Source organism: Microtus pennsylvanicus, chromosome 9, assembly GCF_037038515.1.
Source record: "Microtus pennsylvanicus isolate mMicPen1 chromosome 9, mMicPen1.hap1, whole genome shotgun sequence".
NCBI lineage: Eukaryota > Metazoa > Chordata > Mammalia > Rodentia > Cricetidae > Microtus > Microtus pennsylvanicus.
The window spans coordinates 21,068,298-21,080,659 of record NC_134587.1 but is presented as its reverse complement, the minus strand read 5'-3'; the positions used below and the strand labels follow the sequence as shown (position 1 = coordinate 21,080,659).

The 12,362-nt window shown below is 38.1% G+C and overlaps 1 protein-coding gene across 23 annotated transcripts in view; it reads right to left on the bottom strand.

The window, feature by feature from the left end:
- The window catches only part of Baz2b (bromodomain adjacent to zinc finger domain 2B), a 208,788-nt gene that overhangs the window by 17,626 nt on the left and 178,800 nt on the right, over positions 1-12,362 (bottom strand). For all 23 annotated transcript variants that reach the window (XM_075985075.1, XM_075985085.1, XM_075985078.1 and 20 more), the window contains 6 exons: positions 10,821-10,961; positions 7,960-8,214; positions 6,880-7,094; positions 5,501-5,575; positions 4,025-4,268; positions 135-197 (listed from right to left, as the gene is read on the bottom strand). In XM_075985075.1, the coding sequence (XP_075841190.1) occupies positions 135-197; positions 4,025-4,268; positions 5,501-5,575; positions 6,880-7,094; positions 7,960-8,214; positions 10,821-10,961 (993 nt within the window). The remainder of the gene's footprint in view (positions 1-134; positions 198-4,024; positions 4,269-5,500; positions 5,576-6,879; positions 7,095-7,959; positions 8,215-10,820; positions 10,962-12,362) is intronic.

Genomic DNA, 12,362 nt, shown 5'->3' with positions numbered 1-12,362 from the left:
ACTGTGAGGATGTTTCTGGAATCTTTCTGTTTAATTACTTATGGAAAGCTTGCTGTTACTTAGCACCCAGAAAAATGAATCCCGGATTTTAGAACACTGTACGCAGATGTGAACACACATCTGAGCATGCTTACTTTGCTCAGTTTTTCAATCTGTTTTTCCAGCTCCTCAACACTTGCTGTCTGGTCACCTTCATCCTAAACAATAAAACACAGAATTATTTATCTGCTTCAGAGTTTCATTCTTTCCTCATCAAATCCTACGTGAATGTATCACACACACATTCATAGCTACATACAAAGTATAGAAGTAGTAAAGGAGGAATTTTAACACTGAGCGGAGCGCTCAGAGCACTTTTTAAGGGTACTGCTTAAAGAGAAGGGCTTGTGCATGACACAAGAACATTCAAACATTTACATCCTTAGCCCTTCAATTAATTTTTGATATTTCCTCTGGGCATTTTTTCTGACATTCCCGTCCAAAAAGAAGCATTTTTTCAAAAGTCACCACCACTTGTTCATACACATCAGAAAAGAGATGTGCACCTAGTAAAGACAGGCGAAGGAGGAGAGGTGTTAAGTTTCATAATCACCTATTATCTGTGCACTTCTTATCCAAAGTCAGAGGACAAGAGTTACTTTGGCTTTTACATAGACTGTGCTAAAAGTAACATGAATTCTAACTGGGATAAAAAGATAACAAGCCTCCAAATCCTCAAATCCTGACTCTCAACTAGGTACTTAAATATTGATATAAAGTGATCTTTTCATAAGCAGGACCAATGTTTTGAGAATTTACTAAAGCAAGAATTACGTTCCAGCAACAGATAACTGGAATAAGGTAACAGAGTAGTAATGCACCAACCAAGTCAACCAAACGCAGCCTCTCCACTTGTCTAGTGGTATGGGATTGTCCTACGGCCTGGCGAAAACAAGGCCAGTATCCTACAACTGTGGTCCAAATAACCTACAAACTGTAATTTTTAATACTTCTCTCAGGATGAGAAAGGAATGATAGTCTACTAAGTTTTAATTAAAGGAGTTTTGGTTAATTATAATTTTAGTTGGGTGGTGGCTGTACACGTCTTTAATCTTTTGGGATACAGAAGCAGGTGGATCTTTGTGAGTTTGAGGCCAGCCTGGTCTACAGAACAAGTTCCAGGACAGTCAGGACTACACCGAGAAAACCATGTCTTGAAAAACCCCAAAACAAAAAAACAAAACAAACAAAACCCATAATTTTAGGAAACATAAAAGAACTTAGAAGAACAGAGGTACGTGACAACAGAAAGAACATACATAATTATCAAAACTGAAGACAGAAATTATCTTCACCATGGTTCTCCACTGCTTCTTAATCAAAAATGCCTTTGTGCTAATCATTTAATGTTAAACACAACCTCATGTACATCGCTTAATGAGGACACAGCCCAGCAGAGTCTCAACACAAGTCCAACAATTAGGAAGGTTATGTGTAAAAGGAGTAAGCATGGGAACAGAAGGGAATTGACTGAGACAAAGGGTGTGAACTTAGTTGAAGGCAGCATCTTCTAACTGAGCCTTAATGAAAAACCTCCCAGTAATTAATCCTTCAAGAACTGTAACTATTGTACTGACACACGAACTAGAGTTAAGCAAGAAGCCAAGGTTGCTCTTGGATATCATCAGTACTTTATTAACTAGCCAATATTTAATGCATGTCTACCAGGCCTTTATTATTATGAAGACTCCTTCCAATCATTTCAAGGGGAAAAAAGCTCTTCTTTTCTTAAAAAAAAGATTATTTAATATGTACACAAGTATATGACAATTAATGGAGAAAAGCGGTCATAAATATGGAAATCTCTGGAGGGAAAAGATGATACAAGATAAAAAATAGAAAAAACCAAACAAACTATTTAAGACGAGGTTTAAACTGCAGCCTTGGCTGCCCTGGAACTCTCCTGGCAGCCTGAGCAGGCCCTGATCTCACAGATATGCTCTGTATCTTGTCCTCTAGGTACATGTGCCAGCCACTACCACAGCAACTTTTTTTTTAAATAAGGCCATGGTATGTAGCTGGGACTAGCTTGGGACTCCTTGTTCTCCTTTTCTTAGTCTCCTAAGTGCAGTAGTATAGGCACGTGTCATTCTATCTAGCTAAAGAAAACCTAAATTGGTTTTTTAAGGCCCTAAATATTTATTATTTTAAAAGTTTTATACCATTTCCTCATGTTAATAGTAGGATATATAATGGTAATAAACCCTATATCTAATGATGATTACTCACACTATAGCTATGTTAAATGACATGTTCTATGTATAAACAATAAAATCTTTGGCTCCCAATTATGTAATTAAAAAGGAAGTCAGAGACTGGGTAGTGTGATACACAGCTATAATCTTTAATCTTTTGAAGATTTACGTGTTTTTTAATCTTTCAAGCTTTGCACACATACAAAGCTGAGACCAGAAGGGTCATGAACCAAGGGAAGTCAGGGTTTGCATGGCCTATATGAGCAGACTGTCTTCCCTTTCCCCACCAGAAGCAAGGTGAAACAAACAATTTCTACCCATCAACCCACTTTAGTGACATCACTCAGCAGAACACACTGAAATCCCAAAGCAGGGCTAGAAATTTGTGCCAACATTTAAACCAATTTATAATATTAAATATCTAAAAAAGCCACCAAGCCTGGAAAGGCTTAGCTCCTGTTATGGAAACGGCTCCACTTTCCAAATGAAACAGATTACTGATAAATGGGTCTGTGATTCTCAAATTAGATACTTCTTACATATCTGCGACAAAATGAATGTTTAAGTACATTATATCAGGGCACAGGGCCAGGCACGTGCAACCCCACGCTAGTCAGAAGTCTCAGCAAGAGGCCCTGGCCTCTTGGGCTAGAGTTTGAAGCCAGTAATGGTAACATAAAAGTCTGGAGGAGGTCCGGCACTATGGAACAGTTTCTTCCTGCAACAAATCTCAATGTCATCTTTGCAGGGCTCTGACACCAAAAGAAAGTTCAACAGTGGGACCACGTCAGATAAAAAAAAAAAAATCCCTGCATAGCAAAGGAAAGGACAGGTGGAAAAACAACCCACTGCATTTCATAAAAAATAATGCCCAAACAATGAAGAAACGCAGCATCGCAGCAGCTGCCAGACACTGTTCTCTGCATTCCCCATGCGAACATCCACCCTGAGATGTAGTTCTCAGTGAATGGCTGCAGAAAGTACTTGTGAGAGTTTGTTCCTCCAAATGCCTAATGTCCTTCACAGGCATGTGATCTACATTGCAAATATCTTCCCATTATGCCAATTAACATTCTATCTTAAAAAAAAAAGAAACAACAAAACTTCTTCACTGACAGTGGTGAGGGTGCTCAGTGCTGCATTCATCTTCGGTTAAAGCTGTGAAAGCTAGAGTTTGCACTAAACCTGACCAAACCTTTGAGGCAGGAGCGGTAAGCAAGTGTAACGCAATGTGTCAGTGGCACCAGAGAGAATATCTGAGGATCTGAATCGACAGCACTCTAGAGACAATTCCTAAGATGATGATGGTCATGTTTCAACTAACAACAGGGATATATACATTCAGAGCAATACAATATTAGTGCTTTTATTACTTGAACATCACAGAGAACACTGAAACAAAGCAAGATGGCAACAATGTCAGCAGGTGATATGAGCTTAGGGGACCATTGTGACACACCTGTTGAGTAAAGCATCTGCACACACAAAGCAAATCTAACTTCCAAGTTTCTTTCCATGTGCAACCATGGAACCATAATTAAGTGCTTCCTTAATTATCACAAAACACATCAAGAGACAAATACAACACTCTTCAGGCTGGGAGCACAGCACAGGCAAGCCTGGCAGGGGAAGAGGAAGAGACGGGAGGAGGAGGAGGAAATAATTTTCAGATGAAGAAACTGGGACAAGTAAATGCCCCAAGCTGAATTCAATGGCTTTAAATGTTGTGTTGGTTTTTGGCAGGTTGCATAGCTCTTGCTAAATCTTAAACATGAACCTGACTGGATTACCTCATCTTCACAAATATCAGTCTTTTTTCCTTTTTTGTCATCTTTATCTTCTTCGTCTTCATCATCCTCGTCTGCTTGATCATCACTGTCATCATCATCATCATCATCATAATCACTGTCTCCTCCCTTCCTTCTCCGCTTGCGTCCTGGAGTGGGGGTGCCCAGGGGATGCTGCTCTTCTCCGAGATCAATGCCTCCTGCAGTGTCTCTTTTGCCTGTTTTCTTAGCATGAATTATCCTGAGCCTTTAAACATTAAAAGAAAGACACAGAATCAAAATCTACTGTTGTCACCACTAAAGTTGTAATTTTTATGAGCACAATGCCAAACTTTCTTTTTCCCCTCTTTCTGTCAGTGCTGAGGATTCAATACAGTGTTTCCTAGGCAAACATTTTCTCATTCAGTACTTGGCACATGAATCTAGGTCTCATTTTGTAGCTCAGGTGGCCTTAGAAATTTGTTATCCTCCTGCCTTTGCCTCCTATGTGCTGGGATTCCAGGTGTGAACCACCGCATCCAGATCATAATGTGAGTCTTGAGCTCATGTAATAAACAATATATATCAATGGCAGTAAAAATCCAACTAGGGAAATTTAAGACATATGTTTCCATACTTGACAAAAACCGCCCATGAAAGCTGAGATGAATGATTCTGACAATATTCGAATGGTACTTCCGGATTTCTGTACTATGTGCCTGACTACATTTCAATTCAAATTACTGCAAAGAAACTAATCTCTTAACATTTTTAATTTATTTTATGTGTTACCATGTATGTATGCACACCATGTGAGTGCCTGGTGCCACAGAGTTCAGAAGAGGGCATCAAGTCTCTTGAAAGTGGGATCTATAAATGAACCCAGGTCCTCTGCAAGTACAATAAGCACTCCCAAGCACTGAGCCATTTCTCTGGACCAGAAAATGTTCTTCTAGTCTATTTATTTATTTTAATTTGGGGAAAGTGTTTCACTATGTAACTCTGTGGTCTTAAACCCTAGATCTTCCTGCCTCAGCATGCCGAATGCTGAGATTACATGTGTGGGTCATATACCCTTTTAACACAGCAGATGAATTTATTTCCTGGAAGGAAGATAATTAAATTTTAATATTGAATAATTTTTATTATATTTTGTAGAAGCAAACTTTAATTAAAAAAGAATCATTAAGAGAAAGGATAGTCCCAGATATCAACTAAGACAAACGCAATCCATTAGCTGCAACAACGAAAACATGGTTGCTTGACTTTGCTGAAAGAAAAAAGAAAAATGTCTCTCTTAAGTTTGAAACATGAGTTCAATGAATCTATTTTCCTTGTCTGCTTTTAGATTCCATCACTTATTTCAGACTCCATATGAAATAGTATCTTTCTCGTACAAAAAGTAAAGTTCAAACTCCATCCTTCCAGCCCACATGCCTTCCTGGAGACTTGAACTAAATAAAGGAAGACAGCGCACTAAATTAATAAAATAGAACTTACTTGCGGAGTTTGCCTTCCACTACCCATTTATCTCTCCTCAAGTTTGACATATACTCAATGTTCTTGTCAATCTCACTGCCAAAACAAAGATATATTAAAAGATACAATCCACAATGTGTCCATTTAGCATGCAACATCATACATTTTCATAGGTAAAATGATATAAACGATCACATTTCATATCTACATGGGTTTATACAACATCACTGACTTTAAAAAACAATCATTTCTTCATTAGATACAATGTTACTATTAGGAAAGTTACTTTGGTAACAGGGCTGTAATACACTCTCACAATTCCTTATAAAAATAGCATTTTGATGGGTTTGGTATATATTTAGGAAATGACCATTTCCACATTCAACTGGAAATTAGGACATAGATGTGCATTTACGTAAGTATATATACTTATTTATGTACAGATAATATCTCTGTGTATGTCTACATGTCAACATGGAAGATATGGATGTTATGGTATTCGCTGGTGGTAATAGAATGGTTGTGCCTTTATTCTTCCAAAACAGAAAATACCAATGTTCTCTGTACAATGAATTTATATGCGTATATATATATATTTTTTTTAAAGAGCAACTCAGCATTACTATTTGTCATCATGCTTATGCATAATGAAATAATTTCATAAACAAAATATTAATACACTCTTGGAGATATTTGAAAAGGACACAAAATAAATGATAACAGTCACATTAATATATCATAGCTAAGACAGGTACAGAAGGTTTAATTTGTCTACCAATGATAAAAATAAATTCACAAATCCTTTTTCCTAAAAAGGAAAAGACTAAAAGTAAGACAAGCAAATTTTTAGACAAATTAAGAATAAGCAAAGGATGAACAGTGAACCTGACATGCTCGAACACTAGCTAACACCTTTGTGCATAGTAACAGAGTGCCAGATGGACTTGAAATCTTATAAAGTATAAACTACTTCACTGGCAAACTGGAAATCTAAGGTTAGACTAGGACACAAAGAAATAAGCAACGGGATCACTTTATGAATTTAAGGAAAATCAGGTCCTCAAAGACGTCAAGGAAAAAAGTTCTGGATTCCTAGAATGGTTCTGGATTCTAGCACTGTAGCAAATAATAAAGATATCCAATACATGAAGAATTAGCAAAATGATTAAACAATACATGTAACAAAGAATACAGATTACATATATGCAGAAAGATCATTATGTTCACATAGAACACAGAACACATAGAAACTAACTGAGATAGTATTGCTGGCTATCTTCTAATGGTGATTTACGATTTTGATTTTCTTCTTGGTGCTAGTCAATAACTTCCAAATTTTCTAGAAGCAGTTTGCGTCCCCCATGACTAGACACATTCGAAACAGGAAACGCCTGGCTTACCTCACCACACTCTTGCTGCACGCCAGTTCATTAATGAGGAAGGCGAGGACGGAGGCTTTCTGTGCTGGGGTGTGAGCCTGGAAAGCTTTAGTCTTGAGGCTCTCCGTCAGCTCCGTCTGTCCACAGTGGGCTTCCATGAAAATCTGCAAAACCTCCGACACATTGTCTCGATTCACACCCACATTCAGCAAGTGCTCTCCAAGAGCGGTTTTGGCCTAGAAAGTTTGTCATTTTTATCAATGTTTATCATCTTCATTCATTCAAAAATAGCAATAAAATATTGGCTTATATGCTCTAGATATTACTAATAAGGACTTTATCACAGAACTGGAATGGAGATAAAACAACATGATAGACAAATATTCACATGTCTATTGTATTCTGTCCCCTTATTAAACCCTTCCTGGACTGAGGGAAGGAGAAGAATCTGAATATTGATAGGAGACAGATTTAAGTAGTCATCAAGTATTCTCTGTAAAGACATTTTGGAACGAATGGCAAAGTACTGATGATCAAAATCACTGTGATTATTTTCTACCTTTATTGCGTCAAGTCAGTGATAGGCACATCGAGAAAAACACCATTGCCCCTGGAAGCACTCTACAGTATTGTTTAGAGAAAAGATACCTTGAATGTGTATCTGATAAGACAGACAGATGTGCACGAATGGAGTACTTACTGACCAACACAGAGTCAACACTGTGACCTATATGGCATTCAATAGCCTGCTGTTTACAACAATTGACAAAGGAGAACTTCAGAATCAGCATGCAAGTTCTAAATCCTTTAGCAATTATGAATTCTGCTTTTGACAGATACCACTGGCATATTTCCATAAATGCTTACAACTAGAGCAATAAAGAGTAACCAGGAGGCTGGTCTGCATTCCTCCATCTACCAAGATTCTTCTACATTTGCCCCAACTGTAACCTAATATAAATCTACATTTAACTCCAAAAGATAAACGTGAACAATGAAATTAAGAACATCTATACAATCTTCTGCTATCATGGAAAAGTTAACCAGCAATACAAGGAGAGTACAGACTTAAAGCAATGGGTTAGATTCGGGTGTTTTTACCTTGTATCCTGTAATTAGACCTGGATCACACACAGCAGCTGAGAGGAGTCTCACAAGCAAGTCTTGGACTTCACCCATGCTGTCCCCTACATTTAGCAATCCCTCTTGAAGAACACTGAGGTTTGGAACATCAATATTCACATCAAAGCCCAAAACTTTACCAAAGTTTCGTAAGAACTGCACCACCATGAGACAGTCTGAAAATGTGGTTCCAGAGAGGACAAGTCCTGGGATGCGAGGCCACTCTGGCAAGGGCTGCAAACAAAACAAGAAAAATTAACACAGCTTTTAAAAAAATTAAGTCTAGATTTTGTTTGTACATACAAGGTTACGTACAGATATGTTGACACTGATTCCCCCCTCAATTGCTGATTGAACATCTCTCTCTCTCTCTACTTCTCTATCTATGTGTTTGTGTTGTATGCACGCAGGAGGGTATGGACGGGCGTGCAACAGGAATGCCTGTGGAGGTCAGGAAACAACCAGCAGGAGTAGGCTTTCTCCTGTCATATGGGTTCTGGAGAATATCAAATTCAAGTTGTCAGGTTTGATGGCAAATACTTTACTCATCTAGCAAAGATACTAGCCATTCCTCCCATACCTATTAAGTACTTTATTTTTAAAAGCAGAATCTCCAACTAAACACCTCGGGGCTCATTAATTTGGCTGGCCAGGTTGGCCAGGGAATTTCTCGCCACTCTGTTCTGCGTTGACGACACCTGGCCCTGCCTGTGCCCAGTATCTATGTGGCTGTTGGGCATGCACACACAGGTGCTGGTGCTTGTGGGGCAGGCCCTTCACCGATTGAGTCATCTCTCCAGTTCTCCAAAGCATGGCTTTTTTTTGTTTTGTTTTTCAAGACAGGGTTTCTCTGTGGCTTTGGAGCCTGTCCTGGAACTAGCTCTTGTAGACCAGGCTGGTCTCGAACTCACAGAGATCCGCCTGCCTCTGCCTCCTGAGTGTTGGGATTAAAGGCGTGTGCCACCATCACCCAGCAAAGCATGGCTTTTCTATCATCCGAAGAAACTTAAGCTGTATTTCTTTATCCTGTATAAGAGGATAGAGTTCCTGTGAGCATTACTGTAGCTCCCAAGGCACTAATATGTAAATGGTTTTGAACGCAAGCAATCACCTGCAAATCTGGGTTGAGCTAGATATGAATTCAAATTTGACAGCAGAAAGAAGAACTGAAAATTTCTTATGTTGATAAAATAAGGTTATATAACAGCATGAGCCACACCAAACCAATCACACGACCAAAACCAAGCAACAAACCAAGCAAATCAAAATAATAAGCATTTCAAACGTACCGTACCACTACGTAATTATTTGCTGAGCTCTTCGTGTTTAATGGTGGCTCAGAACTGCTATGAGTTTGCACCATGGACACTCTGGTTGGAAACAGTGAGCCCATCAGCAGCTAACGGCTGCAGTAAGTAATTGGGTCCACATTACCAGAACTCAAGAGTCTAGTTACAATCCAACTCTAGGGCTGTAGGTCCCTGTGTTTAGTAAAGCATCAATATGAGCTTTAGTGTTAAAATTAGAGAGAAATCTCTTTGCCACTTCTGTACACACACACATGGCAGCACTCTAATAATTAAGCTACATTAAGTTTATTATAGACATTAAAAATTCACTCAATAGGTAATCTAAATTAGGCATATTTTGCCCATGTATGTAACTTAAATTTTATATGAAAAAAGTAACTTATAAATATTATCTGAATCGGCCCTTTGCTCTGCACTTACTCAGGTAACTCACTGAAGAATTTCTTTTAATATTGTTTGCAAACACTGAATTATGAGTAATAGCCAATGCTCTACTTGAAAGCCAGTTCATTTTGCCTTTCTTTTTCCCATTCTGCTTAGGAAAATATAAACATCCAAACAAAAAAACTGACAAGTATATATTGATTTTTATCTTAAAGCAGTTATGCTAAGTAAAATAAATTGAATGTTAATTTAATGCAAGCCCTACTAGGTATGAAATAATTGTGTTAATCACACTACTGGAGGGGATCATACAAACCAGGGTAATAATACCTAACAGGTGGGTACGGCAGAAGCTGTTATAGACCAGGCACAGTGACAGATTACAGGGTGGTCAGAGAAATTTTAAGCATTATTGATATCATTTTCTATAAGCACCATTTTCTTAGCTATATTCAAAATTAAGCTTATTTCTCCACCAAAATATAGCACAGCATCTTGTTTCCAAGGTTACTCTGATATTTCCAAATAACTACTGTCATGTACACTAGCAACACTGCATTTGCCTGTGAGACTGGAAGAGAAAACCCGAGCTTCCGGTTCCATGGCTGGGCACACCTTCTTGGATGTCAAGATGATAAGGAGCATGGCCTCTAACAGCAAACAGTGTGATCAAGGGCAAGGTTCCTCTTTGTCTCAGGTTTTTCATCAACAAATTGAGACAAATAAATACCAGTGCTATGGGACTTTACTGAAGACTAGACCAAAACATGTCCTTCAAGGAATTCGTATAGGCACTCAGCATGCAGTGGACACATTCAATAAAGTAGCTGACCAACTGGAGGAACTCTTATAAATCTAAGTGTCTGTGGGGGTAAAGAGATGTCAAGCTTTTCTGTGCTCAGTTACTGGATAGAACAAGAGAGCCACAGAGACACATCTGCTTCTCTGCCTTGTCCTTGTGATTTCTGGGGTCCATCGAGGAGGACTGAAAGGCCTGCAGTGATGCAATGACCAGCAAAAGGACAGCTGACAATCCAGGCAGAGCTGACCATGCCTGGAAACTCGTGCTACTTCTGGAAAAGGAAACTGACAAGAAAACTGGAGAAATGGGATTTGCAAGTGAAATGGCTCACGCATCATAATCACCTTTTGGTCTGCTAAGCACATGTCTTCATTAGGCTTCTTTAGTTCCTTTGCCATTTCTAATTCCAGTCTCCGCTGCTCTAGTTTGCGCTCCTTATTCAACCTTTTCTCATCGCGTTTCTCTTGTTTCAATCGTTCTTTCTCCTGAAAGAGAAAATCATGCACAAGAAATCTTAATCCTGACAACCGAAAACACTCTAATGATGTTCCCAAAGTGATCAAATTATTATTATTTCAATGAAGAAAATCATCTCTAAGAAGCCTAGGAATAAGCTGAGAATTGCCTAGAAACAAGGACTTTGTTTTTAAGTATTTTGACATTTGAATATTTTTACTATATTATTCATTTTTTTAAATTTTATGTTCATATTTGTCTGTGTAAGGATGTCAGACCCTGTGGAATTAAGAGTTACAAAAAATTGTGAGCTGTCATGTGGGGTGCTGGGAATTGAAATTGGACTCCCAAGCTGTGCACCTGTTCCTTAACATAACTGCATCCTCAGGAGGATAAGATACCTGGTAGGTAGCTCAAGAAAGCCTTTACGATTTTTCTGAATCCCAGCCACTACCATCCAGCTTTTTTTTCTAACAATTTTTTAGCCTAAACACTGCTATTATTTTTTACTCTTATCATGTAATTCTAACGCATATAGTGTGACATAACACCTACAATAACTTGAGCATGTGATTAATTTGCTAAATGGTTAGTTCTTCAAAAGCCTTAAAAGTAACAATGGAAAAACATCTGAGTCGGTAATTAAACATATCTTTTAAGCAATTCCCTTATGTTTCCTTCTATAGACAAGGATAATTTGATGTCTCTAGTCTTCAGTTTCTTTTTATCATTCTAATTATAAGGCTTCCATCACAAATTTCACTAAACTCTTGAGAAGCCACTTAAAATTTTACTTGAAGGTTGCAAATAAATGTAAACTCAGAGATTATCTTAAACAGAACTGGGGTGAAAATTTAGAATTGGTTCTTATTTAGAAGATGCTAAAAAATGTTAATACAATTTCAGATACTCTATAGTACAATACTAAATTAACCATTTATTTACGTAAAGAAAAAACATAGAAAGGAGATTTCTAAAGCAGAAACCCAATAGTAAGTTGAGATTCTTTTTGAAAGTAAGATCAGTGTACTGTACACAATGAACCATAAACACTATCTGTGCCACTTTCTTCTTCTTCTTCTTTTTTTTTTTTTTGGTTTTTCGAGACAGGGTTTCTCTGTGGTTTTGGAGCCTGTCCTGGAACTAGCTCTTGTAGACCAGGCTGGTCTCGAACTCACAGAGATCCGCCTGCCTCTGCCTCGCAAGTGCTGTCTGTGCCACTTTCTTGGACAGAAGGCCCTGCAACGTTATGTGAGCACCATGGTTAAAGGTGGATATCAAACAACAGAAAAAGTACGGAAACTGAGTAACTCATTAATGAAAAATTGGTCAAAGCAGAAATTAAGAAGGAAATTCAAAACCTTTTGAATTTAATGAAAATTAAAACACAACATATCCAAGCTATGGGATACAATGAAGGTGTATCTCTA